This window comes from Martes martes, assembly GCF_963455335.1.
Source record: "Martes martes genome assembly, chromosome: 10".
Lineage (NCBI taxonomy): Eukaryota > Metazoa > Chordata > Mammalia > Carnivora > Mustelidae > Martes > Martes martes.
The window spans coordinates 15,601,759-15,627,719 of record NC_137898.1 but is presented as its reverse complement, the minus strand read 5'-3'; the positions used below and the strand labels follow the sequence as shown (position 1 = coordinate 15,627,719).

At 38.5% G+C, this 25,961-nt stretch overlaps 2 protein-coding genes across 2 annotated transcripts; one reads left to right on the top strand and one right to left on the bottom strand.

Annotated features, from left to right (window-relative positions):
* Positions 1-357: 357 nt before the first annotated feature.
* Positions 358-16,624, top strand: LOC308350730 (olfactory receptor 5I1-like; the record flags this gene model as incomplete). Its single annotated transcript, XM_080816238.1, has 2 exons — positions 358-947; positions 15,670-16,624. 2 exons carry the CDS (start codon positions 358-360, stop codon positions 16,622-16,624), a joined length of 1,545 nt encoding a protein of 514 aa, XP_080672364.1.
* Positions 16,625-20,683: 4,059 nt separating this feature from the next.
* Positions 20,684-21,622, bottom strand: LOC308351102 (olfactory receptor 5W2-like; the record flags this gene model as incomplete). The annotated part of the gene is made up of 1 exon (XM_080816581.1): positions 20,684-21,622. One exon carries the CDS (start codon positions 21,620-21,622, stop codon positions 20,684-20,686), a length of 939 nt encoding a protein of 312 aa, XP_080672707.1.
* Positions 21,623-25,961: the final 4,339 nt, after the last annotated feature.

Below are 25,961 nucleotides of genomic sequence, written 5' to 3'. Positions count from 1 at the left end.
GCAGAAACAAAGGAGGAGAACTGCACCTCCATGGCAGAGTTCATCCTTCTTGGATTAACAGATGCGCCTGAGCTGAAAGTCTTCCTCTTCCTGCTGTTCCTTCTCATCTATGGAGTCACGGTTTTGGGGAATCTAGGCATGATTGCAGTGATTCAGGTCAGCTCTCACCTTCACACCCCCATGTACTTTTTCCTCAGTCACTTGTCCTTTGTGGATTTTTGCTACTCCACGATCATTGTGCCAAAGATGCTGTCCAATATCTTAAACAGGGACAAAGCCATCTCCTTCCTGGGATGCATGGTGCAATTCTACTTGTTTTGTTCCTTTGCAATCACTGAGGTCTTCCTGCTGACTGTGATGGCCTATGACCGCTTTGTGGCCATCTGCAACCCATTGCTGTACACGGTCACTATGTCCCGGAGTCTCTGTATAGAGCTGGTGTTTTGCTGCTATCTCTGGGGGATAATATGTTCTCTGATCCACTTGTGTTTAGCTCTTGAGATCCCATCCTACAGATCAAATGTGATTGATCACTTCTTTTGTGATCTACCCCCTCTCTTATCACTTGCTTGCTCTGATGTCTCTGTTAACGAACTCGTGGTGTTCATTGTGGCCACTGTCAATGAGATCATCACCATTGTGATCATCTTCACCTCCTACTTGCTGATTCTCATCACCATCCTGAGGATGCGCTCTGCAGAGGGAAGGCACAAAGCCTTTTCCACCTGTGCCTCCCACCTCACAGCCATCCTTGTCTTCCATGGAACTATTCTTTTCATTTACTGCCGGCCCAGTTCTGGCAACAGTGTGGATACTGACAAGGTGGCCACGGTGTTCTACACCATAGTGATCCCCATGCTGAACCCTCTCATCTACAGCTTGAGGAACAAGGATGTGAAAGCAGCTCTCAAGAAAGTACTGGGATCTAGATTACTTTTTGAAAAATTGTTTTCTTAACTAGACTCAGAGTTTCATCAGAGACTTTTAATGAGTAGCTGTTTTGAGTGGATGTGAACAAAAAGTAAAGTAGGGAAGGATTTTATGACCTGGGGGCCTAGGCAAGCTTTTGCTTTCCAGTTGCTTATCTTATTAAGTCATATATTATCTCTTTATGGATAATTCAAATGCACTTGTTGCCTTTTCTGCTCTTCTTCAATGTCTAATTACTTTGAATTGGTTGGTGTGGTATTGTTAGACTCGATATATTAGTTTGAGAAAACCATTATATTTCTCACAAAGTACACATCGGTAGACATGTCTTTTCATCATCATTAGAGCATGCAACCTTTTTTTACTAAATTAATTTCTTTTTTTTTTTACATGGAATGAATGTGCATCTGTCTGATATCCTATGTTTTTTTTTTAATAAAAAATGAGTAAAATTCTGTGTATTTTTATTCACTTTTTAATTATTTTTTCCTTTGCAATATTATAATTTTAAGACTTTTGAAACTTCTTTCAGGGGGATTAAGAAGCACAAACTTCTAGTTATAAAATAAATAAGTCACAGGAATGAAAAGAACAGCAAAGGAAATACAGATAATAACATTGTAATAATGTTGTATGGTGACAGATGATAACCACACTTCCCATGGTGAACACCGTGTTGTACCCCTGAAACTGATATAACATTGTATGTCAAGTATACTTCAATAAAATAATAAATAATTTAAAAAAAAACCTTTTGTTCTACAAAGTAGAGATAACACTCTAATTTTCTAATGAGATTTGCATGAAAATTAAGTGTTGTATCTTAAATTCCTGTCACTATATGTGGTATATTATAAGTGATTAATAATGTATTTGCTGATATTACTATTGGTACTTTTAGTTTTACCTTTTTTTTTTTTAATTTTTTTATTTTAATAAACATATAATGTATTTTTATCCCCAGGGGTACAGGTCTGTGAATCGTCTGGTTTACACATTTCACAGCACTCATCATAGCCCATACCCTCCCCAATGTCCATTTCCCCACCACCCTCTCCCGTCCCCCTTCCCCCCCGCAACCCTCAGTCTGTTTCTTGAGATTGAGTCTTTTATGGTTTGTCTCCCTCCCAATCCCATCTTTTCATTTTTTCTTTTCCTACCTCCCCCCAAACCCCCCCACCTTGCATCTCCACTTCCTCATATCAAAGAGATCATATGATAGTTATATTTCTCCGATTGACTTATTTCGCTAAGCATGATACCCTCTAGTTCCATCCACGTCGTCGCAAATGGCAAGATTTCATGTCTTTTGATGGCTGCATAGTATTCCATTGTGTATATATACCACCTCTTCTTTATCCATTCATCTGTTTATGGACATCTAGGCGCTTTCCACAGTTTGGCTATTGTGGACATTGCTGCTATAAACATTCGGGTGCACGTGCCCCTTTGGAGCACCACGTTTGTATCTTTAGGATATATACCCAGGAGTGCAATTGCTGGGTCGTAGGGTAGCTCTATTTTCAGTTTTTTGAGGAACCTCCACACTGTTTTCCAGAGTGGTTGCACCAGCTTGCATTCCCACCAACAGTGTAGGAGGGTTCCCCTCTCTCCGCATCCTTGCCAGCATCTGTCATTTCTTGACTTGTCAATTTTAGCCATTCTGACTGGTGTGAGGTGGTATCTCATTGTGGTTTTGATTTCTATTTCCCTGATGCCGAGTGATGTGGAGCATTTTTTCATGTGTCTGTTGGCCATCTGGATGTCTTCCTTGCAGAAATGTCTGTTCATGTCCTCTGCCCATTTCTTGACTGGATTATTTGTTCTTTGGGTATTGAGTTTGATAAGCTCTTTATAGATTTTGGATACGAGCCCTTTATCTGATATGTCGTTTGCAAATATCTTCTCCCATTCTGTCAGTTGTCTTTTGGTTTTGTTAACTGTTTCCTTTGCTGTGCAAAAGCTTTTGATCTTGATGAAATCCCAATAGTTCATTTTTGCCCTTGCTTCTGTTGCCTTTGGCGATGTTCCTAGGAAGAAGTTGCTGCGGTTGAGGTCAAAGAGGTTGCTGCCTGCATTGTCCTCAAGGATTTTGATAGATTCCTTTCCCACATTGAGGTCCTTCATCCACTTTGAGTCTATTTTCGTGTGTGGTGTAAGGAAATAGTCCAATTTCATTTTTCTGCATGTGGCTGTCCAATTTTCCCAGCACCATTTGTTGAAGAGGCTGTCTTTTTTCCATTGGATATTCTTTCCTGCTTTGTCGAAGATTAGTTGACCATAGAGTCGAGGGTCTATTTCTGGGCTCTCTATTCTGTTCCATTGGTCTATATGTCTGTTTTTGTGCCAGTACCATACTGTCTTGATGATGACAGCTTTGTAATAGAGCTTGAAGTCTGGAATTGTGATGCCACCGACTTTGGCTTTCTTTTTCAATATTCCTTTGGCTATTCGAGGTCTTTTCTGGTTCCATATAAATTTTAGGATTATTTGTTCTATTTCTTTAAAAAAAATGGATGGGATTTTGATAGGGATTGCATTAAATGTGTAGATTGCTTTAGGTAGAATAGACATTTTCACAATATTTGTTCTTCCAATCCATGAGCATGGAATATTTTTCCATTTCTTTGTGTCTTCCTCAATTTCTTTCATGAGGACTTTATAGTTTTCTGAGTATAGATTCTTTGCCTCTTTGGTTAGATTTATTCCTAGGTATCTTATGGTTTTGGGTACGATTGTAAATGGGACTGACTCCTCAATTTCTCTTTCTTCTGTCTTGTTGTTAGTGTAAAGAAATGCGACTGATTTCTGTGCATTGACTTTATATCCTGACACTTTACTGAATTCCTGTATAAGTTCTAGCAGTTTTGGAGTGGAGCCTTTTGGGTTTTCCACATATAGTATCATATCATCTGCAAAGAGTGATAGTTTGACTTCTTCTTTGCCGATTTGGATGCCTTTAATTTCTTTTTGTTGTCTGATTGCTGAGGCTAGGACTTCTAGTACTATATTGAACAGCAGTGGTGATAACGGACATCCCTGCCGTATTCCTGACCTTAGCGGAAAAGCTTTCAGTTTTTCTCCATTGAGAATGATATTTGCGGTGGGTTTTTCATAGATGGCTTTGATAATATTGAGGTATGTGCCTTCTATCCCTACACTTTGAAGAGTTTTAATCAGGAAGGGATGCTGCACTTTGTCAAACGCTTTTTCAGCATCTATTGAGAGTATCATATGGTTCTTACTCTTTCTTTTATTAATGTATTGTATCACATTGATGGATTTGCGGATGTTGAACCAACCTTGCAGCCCTGGAATAAATCCCACCTGGTCGTGGTGAATAATCCTTTTAATGTACTGTTGGATCCTATTGGCCAGTATTTTGGTGAGAATTTTCGCATCTGTGTTCATCAAGGATATGGGTCTGTAATTCTCTTTTTTGGTGGGATCCTTGTCTGGTTTTGGGATCAAGGTGATGCTGGCCTCATAGAATGAGTTTGGAAGTTTTCCTTCCATTTCTATTTTTTGGAACAGTTTCAGGAGAATAGGAATTAATTCTTCTTTAAATGTTTGGTAGAATTCCCCTGGGAAGCCGTCTGGTCCTGGACTTTTGTTTGTTTGGAGATTTTTGATGACTGTTTCAATCTCCTTACTGGTTATGGGTCTGTTCAGGTTATCTATTTCTTCCTGGTTCAGTTGTGGTAGTTTATACATCTCTAGAAATGTATCCATTTCTTCCAGGTTGTCAAATTTGTTGCCATAGAGTTGCTCGTAGTATGTTCTTATAATTGTTTGTATTTCTTTGGTGTTGGTTGTGATCTCTCCTCTTTCATTCATGATTTTATTTATTTGCGTCCTTTCTCTTTTCTTTTTGATAAGTCTGGCCAGGGGCTTATCAATCTTATTAATTCTTTCAAAGAACCAGCTCCTAGTTTTGTTGATTTGTTCTATTGTTTTTTTAGTTTCTATTTCATTGATTTCTGCTCTGATCTTTATGATTTCTCTTCTCCTGCTGGGTTTAGGCTTTCTTTGTTGTTCTCTCTCCAGCTCCTTTAGGTGTAGGGTTAGGTTGTGTATTTGAGACCTTTCTTGTTTCTTGAGAAAGGCTTGCACTGCTATATATTTTCCTCTCAGGACTGCCTTTGTTGTGTCCCACAGATTTTGAACTGTTGTGTTTTCATTATCATTTGTTTCCATGAATTTTTTCAATTCTTCTTTAATTTCCTGGTTGACCCATTCATTTTTTAGAAGGATGCTGTTTAGTCTCCATGTATTTGAGTTCTTTCCAAATTTCCTCTTGTGATTGAGTTCGAGCTTCAGAGCATTGTGGTCTGAAAATATGCAGGGAATGATCTCGATCTTTTGGTACCGATTGAGACCTGATTTCTGACCCAGGATGTGGTCTATTCTGGAGAATGTTCCATGTGCACTAGAGAAGAATGTATATTCTGTTGCTTTGGGATGGAATGTTCTGAATATATCTGTGATGTCCATCTGGTCCAGTGTGTCATTTAAGGCCTTTATTTCCTTGTGGATCTTTTGCTTAGATGATCTGTCCATTTCAGTGAGGGGAGTGTTAAAGTCCCCTGCTATTATTGTATTACTGTCGATGTATTTCTTTGATTTTGTTATTAATTGGTTTATATAGTTGGCTGCTCCCATGTTAGGGGCATAGATATTTAAGATTGTTAGGTCTTCTTGTTGGACAGACCCTTTGAGTATGATATAGTGTCCTTCCTCATCTCTTATTATAGTCTTTGGCTTAAAATCTAATTGATCTGATATAAGGATTGCCACCCCAGCTTTCTTCTGATGTCCATTAGCATGGTACATTGTTTTCCACCCCCTCACTTTAAATCTGGAGGTGTCTTCGGGTCTAAAATGAGTTTCTTGTATGCAGCATATTGATGGGTTTTGTTTTTTTATCCATTCTGATACCCTGTGTCTTTTGATTGGGGCATTTAGCCCATTAACATTCAGGGTAACTATTGAGAGATATGAATTTAGTGCCATTGTATTGCCTGTAAGGTGATTGTTACTGTATATTGTTTCTGTTTCTTTCTGATCTACTACTTTTAGGGTCTCTCTTTGCTTAGAGGACCCCTTTCAATATTTCCTGTAGAGCTGGTTTGGCGTTTGCAAATTCTTTCAGCTTTTGTTTGTCCTGGAAGCTCTTTATCTCTCCTTCTATTTTCAATGATAGCCTAGCCGGATATAGTATTCTTGGCTGCATGTTTTTCTCGTTTAGTGCTCTGAATATATCATGCCAGTTCTTTCTGGCCTGCCAGGTCTCTGTGGATAGGTCCGCTGCCAATCTAATGATTTTACCCTTGTATGTTACAGACTTCTTTTACCGGGCTGCTTTCAGGATTTTCTCTTTGTCGCTAAGACTTGTTAATTTTACTATCAGGTGACGAGGTGTGGACCTATTTTTATTGATTTTGAGGGGCGTTCTTAGCATCTCCTGGATTTTGATGTTTGTTCCCTTTGCCATATTAGGGAAATTCTCTCCAATAATTGTCTCCAATATACCTTCTACTCCCCTCTCTCTTTCTTCTTCTTCTGGAATCCCAATTATTCTAATGTTGTGTCGTCTTATGGTGTCACTTATCTCTCGAATCCTCTCCTCGTGTTCCAGTAGTTGTTTGTCTCTCTTTTGCTCAGCTTCTTTATTCTCTGTCATTTGGTCTTCTATGTCACTAATTCTTTCTTCTGCCTCATTTATCCTGGCAGTGAGAGCTTCCATTTTTGATTGCACCTCATGAATAGCTTTTTTGATTTCAACTTGGTTAGATTTTAGTTCTTTTATTTCTCCAGAAAGGGCTTTTATCTCTCCGGAGAGGGTTTCTCTAATATCTTCTATGCCTTTTTCGAGCCCAGCTAGAACCTTGAGAATTGTCATTCTGAACTCTAGATCTGTCATGCTACCTATGTCTGTATTGATTAGGTCTCCAGCCTTCGGTACGGCCTCTTGTTCTTTTTTTTGAGGTGAGTTTTTCCGCCTTGTCATTTTGTCCAGGTAGGATTTGCTTTCTCCTGCTGTGGAATTCCGCTGTTCTTGGTGACTGAAGTTGGTTTTGGATGGGTTTCTTGTTGATCTTCTGGGGGAGGGGCCTGTTGTAGTGATTCTCAAGTGTCCTTGCCGCAGGCGGAATTGCACCGCCCTTGCCAGGGGCCGGGCTAAGGAATCTGCTCGGGTTTGCTTTCGGGAGCTTTTGTTCCCTGAGCGCTTTCCGTAGAGTTCCGGAGGACGGGAATGAAGATGGCAGCCTCCCAATCTCTCGGCCCGGAGGAGCCGAGAGCTTGGGGTTCCGCTCCTCAGTGCGCTCTCAGAGCAAAGCGCCCAATAGCCCCGCCTCCCTGGCTTGCGGTCGCGCCTCGAGGAAAGCAGTCAATTGCTGGAGCTGGAGAAAAGCGCCGGGTCGCTTTTGTCTCCGTGGCCTCCGGCCACGCTCCGAGCCCACCCAGCCTGCGACCGGCACAAGGTAACCCTGGGCTTAGAGCTCACTCCTCGGCCTTGTCGCTATAGCCGGCTTCCCCGCTCTAATACCTGCGAGCTCTGCGGCACTCAGACACCCCCAGTCCTTCTGTGACCCCGCGGGTCCTGGGGTTATGCTGACCCCGCCTGGGTTTCCCCCCGGTTTAGCCTCTGGAGCGATGTCTCCCAGTGGAGCCGACTTTTAAAAGTCCCGATTTTGTGCTCTGTCGCTCCGCCGCTTGCCGGGTGCCGGCCCCTCCCCCCGGGGTCTATCTTCCCGTCGCTTTGGATTCACTTCTCCGCAGGTCCTACCTTTCAGAAAGTGATCAATTTTCTGTTTCTGGAACTGTTGCTCTTCTTCTCTTTGATTTCCCGTTGGATTTGTAGGTGTTCACCATGGTTAGATAAGCTATCTAGCTGATCTCCTGCTACCCGATGTCGTCTCAGCCTGCTACTTCTCCGCCATCTTCCCTACTCGAGCTAGTTTTACCTTTTGTTCTCTATTCTATCTTATTTCTTTTTTTTTTTAATATTTTATTTATTTATTTGACAGAGATCACAAGTAGGCAGAGAGGCAGGCCGAGAGAGAGGACGAAGCAGGCTCCCCGCGGAGCAGAGAGCCCGATGTGGGGCTCAATCCCAAGACCCTGGGATCATGACCTGAGCCGAAGGCAGAGGCTTTAACCCACTGAGCCACCCAGGCGCCCTATTCTATCTTATTTCTTAATAACTGTGTAGATCATGTATTTGATGATTTACTTTTCTTAAGTTTCTGGGGTTTTGTTAATTATTTTTGTTTTGTTTTGCCTGATACTATTTTAGTCATTTGCTATCTTTTTAAGCCTATTGTATTCTAAACCTATTGATTGCATTAATTTCCTATGGCTTCTAAAAAAATACTATGCATTTATTGGCTTCCTACAATAGACTTTATTCTCTTACAGTTCTAAGGGCAGAAATTTGAAATCAGTGTCACTGGGCCAAAATTAAGGTGTCAGCTGAGCCATACTCCCACAGGAGGTTGTCAGGGATAACACTTTCCCTTATCTCTTTCAGTTTGTGGGGACCACAGGCATTCTTTGACTTGTGGTTGTATTATTTCAGTCTTCAAGACTGGCATCTTCAAACTTCTCTATTCTTCATCTTTCCTACCTTTCTTGCACAAACACCCACGAGTGCACGCGTGTGAAATAGCCTCCCCCCTTTCTTTCTTTTTTTTTTTTAATATTATATTTACTTATTTGACAGAGAAAGAGAGAGAACAATAGGGGGAGTGGCAGAGGGAGAGGAAGAAAGAGGCTCCCTACTGAGCAAGGAGCCAGACATGGGGCTCCATCCCTGGACCCTGGGATCATGACCTGAGCCAAAGACAGACACTTAATTGACTGAGTCACCCAGCTGCCCCTAGTCTCCTTCTCTTGTATAAAGTCATCTGTGAAGTCATATACCGCACTCAGATAATCTAAAATAATCTCCTGATATCAAGATCCTTACCCTAATCACATGTAAACACCCTTCCACCAAATAAGGTGACATTTACAGGTTCCATGTATTAGAGCTTGATATATATAAAGGTCCATTTTCAAACTTAATACACCCACCTTTTAAAGGCCAAAGTATGATTTATTTTTCCTGTATCCTTGCAATGTTAACACTTCATTTTCTTACTTTCTTAGGATTTCATTTTATTTTTGTTATTGTTTATATTTTTATTGGGATGGGTTATTTAAAGTAACATAAGTCCTTGATGCTTTAATGAAGTATGATGGACATTGGATTTTTAAATACCTGGGTCCAGGTTTGGAGCTTAAAGAGTGATTTTGAGGAAGATAGTTAAACTTGCTTAACCTCGAGTCTCTTAAATATAAACTGGAGATAAGCTGTCAGCCTCAGGGTTATCACTGAACTTAAACATAATAACAAAATAACTGCAAAAACCTGGCTTATGAAATTTATTCTTCCTAATGTTTCTTAAAAAGACATCTTTGAGGGGCTCCTGGGTGGCTCAGGAGGTTAAGCCTCTGCCTTCGGCTCAGGTCATGATCTCAGGGTCCTGGGAGCCTGCTTCCCTCCTCTCTCTGCCTGCCTCTCTGACTGCTTGTGATCTCTCTGTCAGTCAAATAAATAAATAAAATATTTAAAAAAAAAGAAAAGACATCTTTGATATGGACATTGGGGAGGGTATGTGCTATGGTGAGTGCTGTGAATTGTGTAAGACAGATGATTCACAGACCTTTACCCCCTGAAAAAAAAAATTATATGTTAATTTAAAAAAAGAAAAAAAGACATCTTTGAGGGCTAGAGTTATTTAAAAATATTCCAGCAAAGACAGCTACTCATTATTTATTTTAATAAATGAATAAATATTGACTAATAGAATAGAATAGAGTTATATTGTGAGTTTGATGAAAATATGGCTCTGTATTGCTTTTCAAATGTTCTAAGTGGAGTAAATTTCCCACATCACACATGGGACTTTGAATTTTAAGATGAAGGTAAAGTGAACATCTTTCTCCTTTGGTCCTCCAACTGGACCAGAGTTTTTCCACCTTGGCACACTTGGTCAAGTATACCATACACACACACACACACATACACACACACACACACACACACACACACACCCCTAGCATTATCTCTCTTCATGAGGCAGCACACTTTCTCTAAATCTCATTTTCAGGCCTGCAATTATATCATACACTTCCCAATCTTTATGCAATTGCTTATGTTGTTTCTTTTACCTTTTCTCATTCACTATTCTGTACCTGACAAACTTCTTAAATGTGTAGAGCAAATTATCCTCTTTTCTTTTTTGCCACCTGGCATACAAATTCACAGAGTATATGTATTTTTAAAGTCTATTTATTTAAGGAATCTCTACTCCCAACATGGGGCTCAAACTCATGATCAAGAGTTGCATGTTCTTCAACTGAGCCAAACCAGTTGCACCTAATAGATGTATTTATTAAAGAAATATTCTCTGATCTATGCTGGCCTTGGATGGCCAGAATTCCACGTGTAATAGATCCACACCTAGCACATATCAGAGTCATTAGCTTCATTCATACTTGGTTTTCCACTGACATTTGATTTTCAAGGTCTTCTAATTCTCAACAGCCAGATAGATATATTTTTGCTTCTTTCTAGTTATTCTATTATCCTATCACATAGAATACTACTCTGATAGTTTGATAAATTGCTTTAAGCTGGTTAAATCAAATTAGACAGCAAATAATACAATCTAGTTTTGTATATAATAAGCTACCATTTCAAAACTAAAAATATATTTTTCTTTGAGACACCCTCAAGATGTATAAAAACATATTGTATTGTTTCATTTTGTTTTTAATCAATTCCTCATAGAAATTTTTAATTGCTCATATATCTTTTCCCACTGGGATTTTCGCATCAGACTGTGAGTTCCTGGGATCCTAGGTGAGCTCTGAAAGCTAACCTCAAAAGACTCTAGGCAAATAAAAAAGTCCCACATTATCTTAAGGAACCACTACCTTCCTAAGGGAGGTACAGGTTTCTTTTATGAAAACAAAAGAACTGGCCAAATGGATTATGGAAAATGTTGCAATGGGTTAATTTTTTAAATATTTAGCTGTCAACACTGATTTTTCAAGTGAAAAATGAATTGATGCTGACAACAGTCTCATAAGAAGGTAAATGAAAGATAGTAATCTGGTAAGTGCTCTTCACATAATCCTGGGATATCAGAGTTGGGGAAGATTTTAAGTGCTCATCTTATAATTATTTATTTTACATGCAAGAAACTGATGTTTTGAGAATACATGTGCCCAGCATAATACAAGTTTTAATTCTCAAGGCATTTCCAACAAACACACCACCACGAACAAAAAAAGCACATTTAACGGATGATATTCTTAAGACAATCTTTAGTATTATTGGACTCAAATTAGAAATCTAACTATAAACACAGGGTTCATTGCCTATTTTTTTTTTAAAGTTAAGCAGACTGAGATATAAAATAAAGGCTCACCCAATTTGTTTATCATATCATTTATTCTATCCTGTGGTTATGTGTTGATATGAGCAGTTATCAATACACAAGCGAGAGGACTGGGATAGGGTTAAGGGAGTGGATTTGAGGGAACAGAAAAAAAATGGTTTACAAAGGTAGGGACTAGGGCTCACTATAAAGAAGTGACTACAGGAATAGATAATTTTGCTAAACACTTTTAGAGTTCATTTTCATTCTCACCTGCCAATTACATAGAAGAACAGATTATTTGACTCCTCTTCGGACTCTTCTTAATTTTTTATCTTTATTCCTTTCCTCTTCTATTGTTCCCTTGACTTTCATATTTCATGTTTCAATTCTGAAAGCCTTTTTTGGTCTTAAACGTATGACATCTTTGAAAGATTATTACAAGCAAATATTCTCTATATAAATGGATTTCTTCAGTACCTCTACTTCTATAATTAGAAATTAAGGATTTGGGATGCCTGGTTGACTCAGTCGGTTAAGCGTCTGTCTTCTGCTCAGGTCAAGATCCCAAAGTCCTAGGATCGAGTCTCACATCAGGATCCTTGCTCAACAGGGAGCCTGCTTCTCCCTCTCCTTGCTCTGCCTGTTCTGCCTGCCGCTCTCTGTGCTTCTGCTCTCTCTCTCTGACAAATAAATAAATAAAATCTTTAAAAGAAAAAAAAAAACAAAACAAGAAAAAAGAAATTAAAGATTTGGTAGAAAATAACTTCAGCAAAAAAGTGGTTGTTCTCCATGGCTCAGTACCCAAGCTTATTTAAGGATTGTCCTAAAGAGGAGACTCTTTCTTTCATGCCTACTTTTTGATAATCATTTTTCATAATTTGCAAAAAAGTGAATAGCACAACAAAGAAACATTTTCATCCACCTTTGCCTTTCTAGCCACTGACTATATATATGTGTGTGTGTGTGTGTGTGTGTGTGTGTGTGTGTGTGTGTGTATATATATTTATATATTCTTTTGCCTTGCTAGCAGTGGCCATTGTTCCACTTTTAGGTCGATCTACAATTTTGCCTCTCATATTCGTAGACAGGAACAGATGGGCTGTCACTCCATGGGAGTTGATATTTTCTAAGGAGGGTGCCATATATATTTCAGGAAGGGAGAGTTCCAAATAGTTGACTAGTAAATCTGAGATGCTTCTTTCTCCAAATAACACTTTTTTTAAGACAAAGTATTTGGAGTGAGATGGAATATAGGAGATAAAAATGGGAATATATATGAAAACTGAGTGTATTTAAATACTGAGCTTGTAAGGAACAGGGAATAATTTAAGGGTTTAAGAAGAAGGAAACACATTACAAAACCTGTTTTATACAGGTGACTCTTACAGTAGTTTATGGATACATTTTGGATCATGTTTGGAAATAAGATGGGAATTGGAGAGAATGAGGCCAATTTAGAGGTTCGAATTGAGGAAAATGAGGGATGCCATTAAATAACGGGATGTGATGACAAGAAGGAGACATTGGATATTTGCCACATTTCACAGATTGAATCAATGGCTCTTGTTCAGTTTTGAGCTAGAGGTTGTTTCTTATTTGGATTAGCAATGGAGGTGGTAGAGAAGTATACCAAGATAGGGATCACAGAAAAGGCATACGTTGTAGGAAGTGATAGTAATTAAATTTTGTTTTAAGCATGCTGAAATGTACACATGCTTATTTGATAGTTCACTTTAGTTGGACAGATGCTTTTGGAATGGGTACATGGAAACTATCACTGTATACTTAGTATTGTTAGAAAAGGCACAGTAAATGTAGGGAAAATATGCATGGTGAGGAGAGAAGTAGGTTCAGAATGAAGCCCTAGGAAAGTGCCACAATGTATGAAGGAGGCTGAGTAGGGGTATATCAACATTAGTACTGAAATCAAGAGAGGTATATAGAAGGCATAAGAGAAGGGGGTTTTAAGAAGAAAGGAGAGGTCAAAGCTCTCACATGGAGTAGAGAAATAAAGTTCACTACCTAACAAAAAAATCTTTGGATTTGACAGTGAGGGTGTAGTTTGGGATTGAAACAAAAAGGGTTTTCAGTTGTTGGCATAAAAATCGTATTTCAGTAGGCTGAAGTGAGAAAGTGGAAATCAGTATAGATGTCTTTAAGAAAATTTTGGCATAAAATAAAAGATAATAAATAGAAATAGATACAGAGTAATATTTTTAAAGGTGAGATTGACTTCAATGGTACATGCTGCAAGTTTATGAAGGAGACATTAGTAGTAATAGTATAAATATATTAACTGATATAGATAGTCAGAATTGGGTGCACAGTTGCAAGGATTAACCTCGGGGCACCTGGTTTGCTCAGTAGGTTAATTCTCTGCCTTTGGCTCAGGTCATGGTCTCAGGGTCCTGGGATCGAGCCCGACATCGGGCTCTCTGCTCAGCTGGGAGCCTGCTTCCCTGCTCTCTCTGCCTGCCTCTCTGCCTACTTGCACGCTTGCGCTCTCTCTCTCTCTCTCTGTGTCAAATAAATACATAAAATCTTAAAAAAAAAAAAAAAGAAAGGATTAACCTCATAGAGGAGGGGCATGGAAAGGAAGGGAGAGAGAAGGTCACTGATGAGCCTAAATGTTTATATGATGACTTGATGAGAAAGTTGAACACATACTTATTTGTTACCTGATATTTTTCTCTACGACACAGAAATCTTTTTCTGGCAGTGAGAAGAAGGTCACAGAATGAGACCTAGGAAGAATTAGGAAGGTTTATAATAGTGATTAAAGGAGAAAAATAGTTGTGTGGGATATGCAATAGTAAAGAACAATTTATTCAACCATATATACAATATGTATGTCTAACTTTAATTCAAATATAAGCTGAAACCATGTCAGTGATTTTACTTCATTTATTCATTAATTCATTCAACTGTTCCAACTGGTATAAAAGATAATGCAAAGAATTATGGAACAAGAATTCACAAATAAATATACAAATAGATACAAAACTGGATTTTTGCACAGGAGGGAGGGGAATCAATTATCTCACTGGACTAGGTGTGCATATCTGTAGACAAGTACCACTTGTGTTGCTATTGGTTGTCCAACAGCTTTCTAAACTAGAGCAAAGACAATGAAAGGGAGAAAGGTAAAGTAGGTAGATGAGGCTTTTTCAACATCTTTTACAATTTTTCACTGTGGAGGGCATGGAAACATTCCTGGATATCATCTGCTCATTGCCTGGATTGAATTTAACACATTTGTGGGCATGAGGATTTCTCCAGTTTTAATCCATAGCTTGAATACTAGAAAAATAAAACAGATGTCTGGATTGACTCAGAATTGCTATGCTGCCAGCTTTAGAACCACAAAAGGACGAGATGGTGAGGAGTTTGAATCTATAGAAGGACATTCATTTAACACTTGCAGTTTGATGGGAACGGTACTATCACTCTCATAGATGATGGACTGAAAGTCGGTGGTTCTTTGGCCTGACCAAGGTCTCACAACTTCTGAGCAACAGAGCTGGGATTCAGTGACTTTTATAACTAATGCAGAACCTTTCTCCTTTCTATTTTATCAGTGGATTTGAAACAACTCATAGGAGTTCTTTGGTTCCTCAGAGGTGAAACCACATCTCAAGGTGAGAGACGTGTAACTTCTGCTCCTCTACCTACATGGGGGTTCACCTGGACCAGTAATGCTGTCTGTTGTGAAAATAAAAACAACACAAGTGGGGACAGAGGCTATTTATTCAGTTTTTTATATAACCATGTTGTTTAACCACTATTACTTGACATTGGTGGAAGATGAGGAAGTTGATGACAGTGGAGTTCAACAACTGATTTGATGGTGGTTTCTCTACGGAAAACGATAGTTTTAAGTAAGACAACTGATGCATTGTCAATTTAATAAAAAGTTGAAAATCTGGGGTACTTGGATGACTCAGTCAGTTGAGCATCTGCTTTTGGCTCAGGTCATGATCCCAGGGTCCTAGAATTAAGCCCTGCCTTGGGCTCCCTACTCAACAGGGAGTCTGCTTTCCCCCTTTCCCTCTGCTACTTTCTGCTGCTCATGCTCTCTCTCATTCTCTCTCTCTCAAATAATTAAAATCTTTTTAAAAAATTAAAATCTGAAAATTTGAAATGCATAACTCTATCCTAGCTATAGATGTACCTAGCTGTTACCAGGATGCCCAAGTGGATGTGGAATTCCTCTTGTATCTATGTTGACTGTCTTAGTTCTTATTTTTTAGTGAATTCTGAGGTTGCTATTAATATTGTCATCATTACTGTGCCACAACTTCAGAAGTCCAAGGGCACTGCAGAGAATGGAGATTGGGAACTACACTGTGAAGACTGAGTTTTTTCTCTTGGGATTTAGTGACCATCCAGAACTTTGGGGGATTCTTTTTGCTGTGTTTCTTTTTATCTACTCTGTTACCCTCATGGGGAACTTTGGGATGATGTTGTTAATCACAACCAGTTCCCACTTGCACACTCCAATGTACTTTTTCCTCTGTGTATTGTCATTTGTAGATGCATGCTACTCTTCTGTAATTGCCCCCAAATTACTTGTGGACTTGGTTTCCGATAAAAAGACCATTTCTTATAAGGGCTGTGTTTCACAATTATATTTTTTCTGCTCTTTGGTTGACACAGAATCTTTCCTCTTGGCTGCCATGGCTTATGACCGGTACATAGCAATCTGCAACCCACTGCTTTATACAGTTATTATGTCCAAAAAGATTTGCTGCCAGCTTGCCCTTGGAGCATTTTTGGGAGGTACCATGAGCTCAATTATTCACACTACTAATACCTTTCATCTGTCTTTCTGCTCCAAAGAAATTAACCATTTCTTCTGTGATATCTCTCCACTCTTCTCTCTGTCCTGCACTGATACTTACATGCATGACATTATTCTAGTAGTCTTCGCTGGTTTGGTGGAGGCTATCTGTCTTCTAGCAGTCCTTCTCTCTTATGTCTGCATCATAGCAGCTATTCTTAAAACAGGTTCTGCTGAAGGAAGAAGAAAAGGGTTTTCCACTTGTGCCTCCCATCTGACCATAGTCACAATCTACCATGGCACCCTCATTTTTATTTATTTGCGCCCCAGCACTGGTCACTCACTGGATATTGACAAAGTAACCTCTGTGTTCTATACATTGATTATACCTATGTTGAATCCCCTAATTTACAGTCTAAGGAACAAAGATGTCAAAAAAGCCTTTAGGAAAATGATCAGCCGAAAATTGTTTTCTTAAGGAAGAATGAAACTGAGCCTGCCAACTTTTCAGCAATGTCAGGAAAAGTCAGTTTAATATGGATGTTCCCCAAATCTGTGGGTAATGAGGTCTCAACTACAGAATAGGGCCCAAGCATGACATCAGAACTGAGTCTGTCACATTACCTGTATTATGTCTGTCTCTTTATTATTTTAAAGTTGACATTTTTAATATATATTCCAGGAATAGATTTACCATTTGCCTAATGTCTGCATTTCATATTTTTACTCCTTTTCTTTCCCATCCTAAATGTATTGCAATTATTCTCAATATTTACTAAGCCATTAAAATACCACAACTCTTTTTTTTTTGTGAAAGAAAATAAATGCAATTTACTGAAAACATTTTTCAATTAATTTTTATTTCCATATAAATATGTGTGCACTGTAGCTTGGCAGTCTAATTATATTCTCCCCAAAAAAATTCTTGCTCAAATTTTAATTACCATATGATTTTTTATACCAATTCAATTCAATTATAGATGATAAGTCACATCCTAAACCTCACTAGAATCTTAAGTGTGCTACTTTTAAGACTCTTAAAAGTAGATAGATATTCTATCTAATCTTGTAGTTGTATGTGTCTGTGTTTTATCCCTTTACTAGACCTTTCATTAATTATTGTCCCTCATTTGATGCATTGCCTCTTTATCACAGTATTTTCTCCAGTGTAGATACTGAGTAAATTTTTATGAAATAAACATGAGTATATTTGTTATTGATTGTTTTTAATTTAGATTATATACCTGTAACTATTTCTCTTGCAGCTTTTTGTTTTGTTTTGTTTTGTTTCTTTCTCTAGAATGGTACTGTATATACATGTGACTATTGCAAAATATTGTCAAGTATGGTGACTTATTTAAAAACAATTTGTAAAATCACCAAAATTAAAGTCTGGCTAATAAACTAGTCCCTCAAGAATAGGTTCCATTTGAAATCTCTTGATTGGTAAGCAAACTTTCTTGGGAGGTTATCCTCTGACAGCAAGAGATGGGATCAGAAGCCAATAAATGGTGGGATCACAGGTGGGCTGCTGGGACATGACCCATAGACAGGTGTGGCAGAAAGCCTAAAGAAAGTGCTAAACCAAAGGTAAGGTTGAATAGTGGGATGGAGTAAATTAGACAGAAAAGCCATCTGTCAGTGAAAATGCAGACTGGGTTATAAACCAAAACACAGTTATATTCACTGCAGTGGAAACTATCTTTAAAAGTAGGTTTTTGTCCATACAGCTCAGTAGTGAGTTAAGGCTCTGGTCAATGGGGTTGTCAATAGGGAAGAGTAGAATGGCAGCTTGATGTCAATGAGAAGCAAGTGTTTCATCCTAAATACTGAGCAGAAAATGTTCACCACAGTGTATGGGTTCATCACAACAGAAGGATATCTGTTCCTTTGTTGTTAAGTGTCTGTTGGTTCAGAACATCCCCCACACACCCACCTCACAGAGGCTGAGGAGAGATGGAAGAAAGAGGCAGACCACTCCAGATTGGTAGGTGGCAGGTGTAATGAACTTACATATGAAGCTTATCTTGGACAGCCATAAAATGAGCAGATATTCACTCCAGAATCCCAGAAGTTTATACAGAGGCTTTAACTGGGGTTCAGTCATGTATATCATCTAGGTCGTCTCAACAGCACATCCATCTCTCAAGGCTATGCCCTTGGAACATTTCAAGCTGTGGGACCGGTGGGCAGAATGTACATTTCAAGGACAGAGTATGAGTGAGGATCCTCTGATTCCTTGGGTCCAGCTTACAGGTCTACCAGTGATCCCATCCTCTCCATGACCTCCTCCAACAACACTCTATTTCAGCTGTGGTCCTTGGGATAGGGCCACACAGGATAACACAAAATGTGGTATTCTGAGATTAATTATCTAAACTTATTTCTTGGCAATGTGGTGTCGGAGACTGAGATCAGAAGTACAGTTCCAGGTATCTGGACTGGACATGGGAAGGGTGTGGGCCAGCATGGGTAGCAGTGAAGAAGTCTTTGCTCAGCTCCAACCAGGAGTAAAGGAAGCATCAGGAAAAACAGGTCCCAATGTGGATGGGCAAAGAGCTCCAAGAGGACCCGAGGTTACAATGTACAACTGGAATCTGAATGAATGGACTCTAAAGTGGATGACAATGGATCCTGGAGACACCATTTCATGACAGGATGCCATGAATATGCCATGTTTTCTTTCAGGACAAGCGTTTAGTTCCTGAGAGGGAGTTGGTTGGCTCTGAATGATGTTAGAATGTTAGAAATTCCATTATCATTCCTCAGACAAATAGATATATACCCAATTATAAAAATATCTATATCTTTATTATATATATATGTGTGTGTGTGTGTGTGTGTATGTATATATTTTAAAGCCACATTAAAGAGATGAGGACACTGAGTGTTAACAGGACCAGTAATCTATGGTCACGTAGCTGACAGGTAAATGATAGTATATAGATGTGAACCATTTCTATCTCCCTTTGAATTCCTGTTCTTATCCTAAATTTTCTCTCATCTTTACCATTTTTTAAAAATGAAAATAAAGCACAAACAAAAACAAAACAAAACAAAATCCTGGTTTCCTGATCATGTGTAAAGGCTATTAAATTAAAATCTTTAAAAGAAAATATAAAGAAGAACAAATATCTACAATCATACACATGTATGAAAGCTCGCCAGTGAATCCAGTTTTCTATAACATGGATAGGTTTAATCTGTACAGATAGGAATATATTTAATACAATTTCAATAAAGTACATTGTGATGGGAAGGGATTTGGACAGTGATGGAGAGGTCCTGATAAATGATATATTCTATGAACAACAAATAAATTGAGATTGTAAAGTAAAATACTCAATAGATAATGATATACTTTGATTTGTCTTAAAATTCTGTTCAATCAGTCATGAAAGACTAATAACTTGCTGAATATTACACCATTTAAATGTGTTATTTAATTCTTATGATAGTCTGAAGTACACTTAGCCCATTTTATACACTAAAGGAATGTATAAAAATAGGGAAGAAGATTTAAATGAAAAACCTTGTACTACCATTGCTCTCTGCTCCTGGAACCAGAAAAAAAATGACCATTGTTGTTCCCTTATTGACAATGACCTAAAATAAAAAGAATACTCTTGAGAACCTCTTGTTATGTTTTTCATAAATGGATTAGTTGTTAGTTGATGACAGTGCAAACAACACATGCAATTAAGTTTACAGAAAAAATACAAGATTACCTAACATCCAACTACTCAGTCATGACCATTATTAAAATTGTGTTTATTTCACAGATTCACAGAGATCCAATTATTACAAATAAAATTCTATATAAATATTACTTTGTCCTTTGCTTTTTTTCATTGAACATATTATAGAGTCAATAAATTTTCCTTTCAACTTAAACTGTTATCAATTAGGCAATTTTTAAAATTTTATTCAAGTAATGCTATGAACACATCAAGGGAGACTGAGTCGTCTTTCCAGTGGCCTTCATTCAAGGTGCAGGTCCCAACTTTCTCTGTGCAGCATCTGTACAGTTGTCAACAGCACGATATCTGTTCTCCAGAGTGAGGTCAGGAAGAGAAGTCCACAGGCTGGTGTGCACACTCTGGGGTGGAATGTAAGTCTAGAGCAATTGTTAGTTTGCAAAGACTCCTTTGCATCAGTTTTGCAGGGGACACTCATGCCTTTATTTAATAAAGATTTTAAATGACATTTGAACCTGAGCTTTGTAAATCATAAAGTAGAAATATTAGTGAACAATACTGGAAAGGGCATTGCATTTACGGAACCTTGAACAGAGAAGACAAGTATAAAAAAGATCTTTTTTGCAAACCAACAATTGAAACTGGTATTACTTTTTCTTAGCTGGAACACAATACCAAGATCAATAATGACTCTTCTCACACTCAATTTAGGTACAATGATAAATAATTGGAAACATCTAGAAGGTTGTGTTGGTGAAACTGTAGGAACATATGTCAAAAGACCTCAGCTTCAGTTCACAAAATCTTTAAATAATTATCATTGGGTGAAAAATACAACTTCACCCAGAATATAATTTGGTGCTGATTGCTTTTTTCAGGGCACCTTTCACATCCTTATTCCTTAAGCTGTAGATGAGTGGGTTTAACATAGGAATGACCACCGTGTAGAAGACAGAGGACATTTTGTCTGTGTCCATGGAGTAACTGGAGCTGGGTCGGAAATACATGAACAGGAGTGTGCCATGAAATATAGCCACTGCGGTCAAGTGGGAGGCGCATGTAGAGAAGGCTTTGTGTCTCCCCTCAGCTGAGTTCATTCTAAGGATGGTAGCAATGATGTAGCTATAGGAGAGGAGAACGGTAATGATGCTGCACCCCACCACGCAACCAATGAAAGTGAACATCACTATCTCATTGATGGATGTATCTGAAGAGGAGAGGGCTAGCAAGGGTGGGATGTCACAGAAAAAGTGGTTGATGATTTTGGAATTGCAGAATGACAGTCGGAATGTGCAGCAGGTGTGGATTGCTGAATCCACTAAGCCCACAAAGTAGGCAAGGGACACGAGCTGGATGCAGATCTTCCTGGACATGGCGATTGTGTAAAGAAGTGGATTACAAATGGCGACATACCGGTCATAAGCCATGACAGCCAACATGAGACATTCCACATCTGCAAAGACCCCAAAAAAATACATCTGAATTGCACATAAATTATATGGAATCCTCTTTTGCTCAGATAAGAAGTCAACCAGCATCTTGGGAGAGACAGTGGAGGAGTAGCAGACATCGCAGAAAGACAGATTGCTCAGGAAATAATACATGGGCGTGTGGAGCCTGGAGTCAAGCTTGATCAGCAGGATCATCCCTAAATTGGCAATTATGGTTATGCCATAAACCAGCAGAAAGAGCACAAAGAGCCCCTGTTGCACATCCTTTCTACCGGAGAGTCCTAGGAGTAGGAAGTCAGTAAATACGGTGCAGTTCTCAACAGCCATCTCTCAGATCTGGGAATCCCTGCTTGTGAGAGAAGGAAACAGAATCAGGATTAACATCATTTTACTATCTTAGTAGTTAAACTGCTGGTTTTCTCTGTTTTCCTACATTTAGGAAGAGAGACAAGCAATGTCAGGGCTCTTTAGGTGAACCAGACTGTCCTGGAAATACACCCAAATCAATATAAATGATTTGATAATAATATTGCCTACGTCTGTACACCACTGTACAGAATTTGTAGCACAATCTCATCCAAATTAAAGCATGCTATTTGGGGCACCTGGGTGGCTCAGTGGGCTAAAGCCTCTGCCTTTGGCTCGGGTCATGATCCCAGGGTCCTGGGATTGAGCCCCACATCGGGCTCTCTGCTCAGCAGGGAGCCTGCTTCCTCCTCTCTCTCTCTCTGCCTGCCTCTCTGCATACTTGTGATCTGTATCTGACAAATAAATAAATAAAATCTTAAAAAAATTAAAGCATGCTATTTGCATACCAACATATGTTGCATTTATGATGTTTTGCTAATTATTTCTTCTATAAGGAAATTAAATGTCCTCACTGTTTAAGGCCATAGTTCTTACAGCTATTTGGCCAGGTTACCACGTGTTTTGTTTTGTTTTGTTTTGTTTTGTTTTTAGATTTAGTAGAAATATTGTTATATTCTATAATAGAGAGGCATAACGGAGAGGCACTCAGTTATGAATATACTGGATAGGCATTCAACAATAAATATATTTATTATCCAAAATATATTATAGTGGGCCCAAAATCCGAAATAGTGGGCCATATAAAGAATTCCATCAGACAACATGCTTCCACTTCCCCACCCACCCCATGTCCTTTCCAGTCTCAGTCAACAACGGATAGAGCCAGTCTGAGGTTCAGGACCCACTGGAGCAGGGAGGATGTGGTTGCTGAGGAGTAAGATGGAGGATGTCCAGGAGCCAAACTCTAAAATGGGCAGACAGGAAATTGCCAGGACTAACCAGGCTCCCTTCGGATACCTGCTCTTGCTTGGGGGAGATTATGAAGAACATTTGGGCTCTAATCATAGAGATTCTGGTAGCAGGTGACAGAGCAGCAAACAAGGGAGTGTGGTTTACTGTGTGAGTCTCTCTGCCCCAATTTACTAGAATTTTGATGTTCTCTTCACCAATAGTTCAAATCTATAAGAGGCATGTTAGAAGCACTCATGTCCACAACCTTAAACTCCAAAGAGATTCAAATTTGAACTGCACCTTTTCCAAATTCCCAGGCTTTTTAATATTGTTTTATTTTATCCCCTTTACTTTCAAATATCTTTGAAATCTGCCTCCCTTTGCTTAAAAAAAAAAATGGTGTTAAGAGGTCATTGGAATTATATGTTCCACTGTTTTATTTTACCCAAATCAATTATATTTTATGTAATATCATACAAGTCCTCCTCTGTGAGAATTTAGGAAAAGTGGAAATGAAGTTAGATGAAGAAGAGATTAAAAAAAAAAATCTGAGGGGCGCCTGGGTGGCTCAGTGGGTTAAAGCCTCTGCCTTCGGCTCGGGTCATGATCCCAGGGTCCTGGGATCGAGCCCCGCATCGGGCTCTCTGCTCAGCGGGGAGCCTGCTTCCTCCTCCCTCTCTCTCTTCCTGCCTCTCCGCCTACTTGTGATCTCTGTCTGTCAAATAAATAAATAAATAATAAATAAATAAAATCTTAAAAAAAAAAAAAATCTGAATAATCATTTAGTGGTCAATGGACAGATCTCCAAACCCTTAGCTTAAACTCATTTAAATAGCAGTCTCTGTAGAAACATATTTTTAAAAATGTTTCCTTAAAAATGTTAAGAAAAAAAATTTTAAGAATATATAAAAATACAAGTCATGAAAAACAATAAAAAATAGGTGACATCTGCGCAATCCATACTTGCTTTTTTGTTTTCCCTGCTTTCTACGTGTATATTTATTTTAAATAAGTAGATTCATAAAAGTAATTGAAATGAAAGTTTGTATAATATATCAGACACTTCTTAGGTTTTATATCATGTTTTCAGTTAAAAATGTGTTTAAAAAAATCTGGGGTATAAATGAGAGAAACAGCAAAAAATGTTAATACCTGCCCCAGAATTACTGACCTCTGTTCCACGCAGTTCTGCCTGTAGGAGGCTTCAGCATTGTCTCCTGACTGACCTGGATTATATAATTATCTCTGAGTCTGGTCCCTGGGTGCTCAACACCGGGTCCCATAGGAATAAGCAAGATAGCTTATACCATGGTGGTTTGTTTTCTGATATTTTGTAGGAGTAAGGTGATTGAACAAAAAATACAAACCAGTAAAGAAATTTGTGTCCTTCTCTACCTTACCACTTAAAATTATACCTATTTTAGGAATAGCAAAACGACCCCATTCAATAAGCATTCCTTATTTCTAACTCGCCAACCCCTATACTCTACTAGAATTGATTTTTGTGATAATTTCATAATTTACAAAACAAATACACACCCATTCATGTCCAGGTACTTACACAGATACACAAACTTGTTCCCATTAAATTCATTCACCACGTAGATTTTTGGGGAAACAGCAAAAAAACCACTGACTGATATCACATTGCCTATTCATAACTGTATTTTGTTGTCTGTATTACTGAATTTTTATTTTTTAAATAAGTGATGTCACGATATAAACATCATATATATAAATAAATATGATGAATACAGGCAATGGATTCCTTGGTATTAATGTACATTAATTTATTCTATATATCCTCTGTTAAATGACCACTTGATTTATATGTAATTCTACATATCATAAAAGCTTTGATATGAATAAAATTATGCAAATATAATTTATCATATCTGAATATTCTTATTTTTTTAAAGATTTTCTTTATTTACTTAAGAGAGAGCACGTGGAGGAGCAGTGAGGAGGGGCAGAGGGAGAAGGAGAGACAGACTCCCCGCTGAGCAGAGCACTTGATGCATGTGGGGCTCGATCCCAGGACCTTGGGTTCATGACCTGAGCTGAAGGCAGACACTTAACCTACTGAACCACACAGACACCACCGTATCCACATATTTTTAAAAATAAATTCTATGAATGGTTTATAAGAGCACAGAGATTGACCCTAAATAAAGGCGCTCTTGGCCTTTTTAACCATAGTCAGAAGTTTTAGGTTGTCTAATTATAGGCACATATTATGATGTATTTCATATGTACCACATGTCCTGCCTTGTCTCTAACCACATCATAACATGATACAGAAATTGAAATGAGAAGTCAGGTTCTAGAGTCTCACTAAGTTTCACTGAATCTACAGAAAATGTTCACAAGAGATTTCTGCATATATTGCAGTGAAACAAATTTTGTCTTAAAAAGCTAGCACTCCAACCCCCACCCCCCCCAGAAGAACGTGATAGTGTGTTTGTGTTGAAGTGACATTCAAAAATTCACAAATTTCCCAAAGACTCCCCAGATTTCTAATAGATGAGAGACGACTCAGTCCCACTTCACCAAGGTGGGACCCCAATGACAATGGAGGGCAGAAGTGTTACCCCATGGGAGGTAATCCAATTTAATTATATTAGCTGGGTACTTGAACATTATTAATGTTGGTGTGAAGAAAAAGTGATTTGAAAGCTCCCTATATGGAACAATTCCATGAATCAAATAGGAAAGAAATTTTATTTCCTTGAGTTTGTGCAACCTCGAAGTTCAGGGGAATAATCCCTGTATTGACTGTTTTCGGAGTCATAGTTTGTCATGTGTATGAATCATTGCTACACACTTACAAGCACACATTGCTATGTATTCTTTAAATGCCTACTCTTCTTTCTTTTTAAGATTTTATTTATTTATTTGACAGACAAAGATCACAAGTAGGCAGAGAGGCAGGCAGAGAGGGGGTGGGAAGCAGGCTCCCTGCTGAGCGGAAAACCCTATGCGGGGCTTGATCCCAGGACCTCAGGATCATGACCTAAGCCGAAGGCAGAGGCTTTAACCCACTGAGCCACCCAGGTGCCCCTAAAGTGCCTACTCTTGATTAATGTTACAAAAAAAGGTAAAAATGTCACATATATTATATTTTGAGGCAGGTAATTTAATTGTCCCAAACCTGTAAATGCAAAATTTGTGTAGACAAACCACAAAAAAAGTAGGGTTCATGGGGCATCTACCAGTTTATGCATCCCAATGCTTCAGGTATTTTCATATTTCTCCTGAAACCTCACCTGGAGTCAATAGACATAGGTTTTGCACTTTTTTTTTTTTTCACTTGTTCGCATCTGTTGTTACAGAATTTCCTGTACTTTCTATAAAACTAGATTACCCTTCAAGCAAAAGTCAAAGAGATGACTATACTTTTAATTTT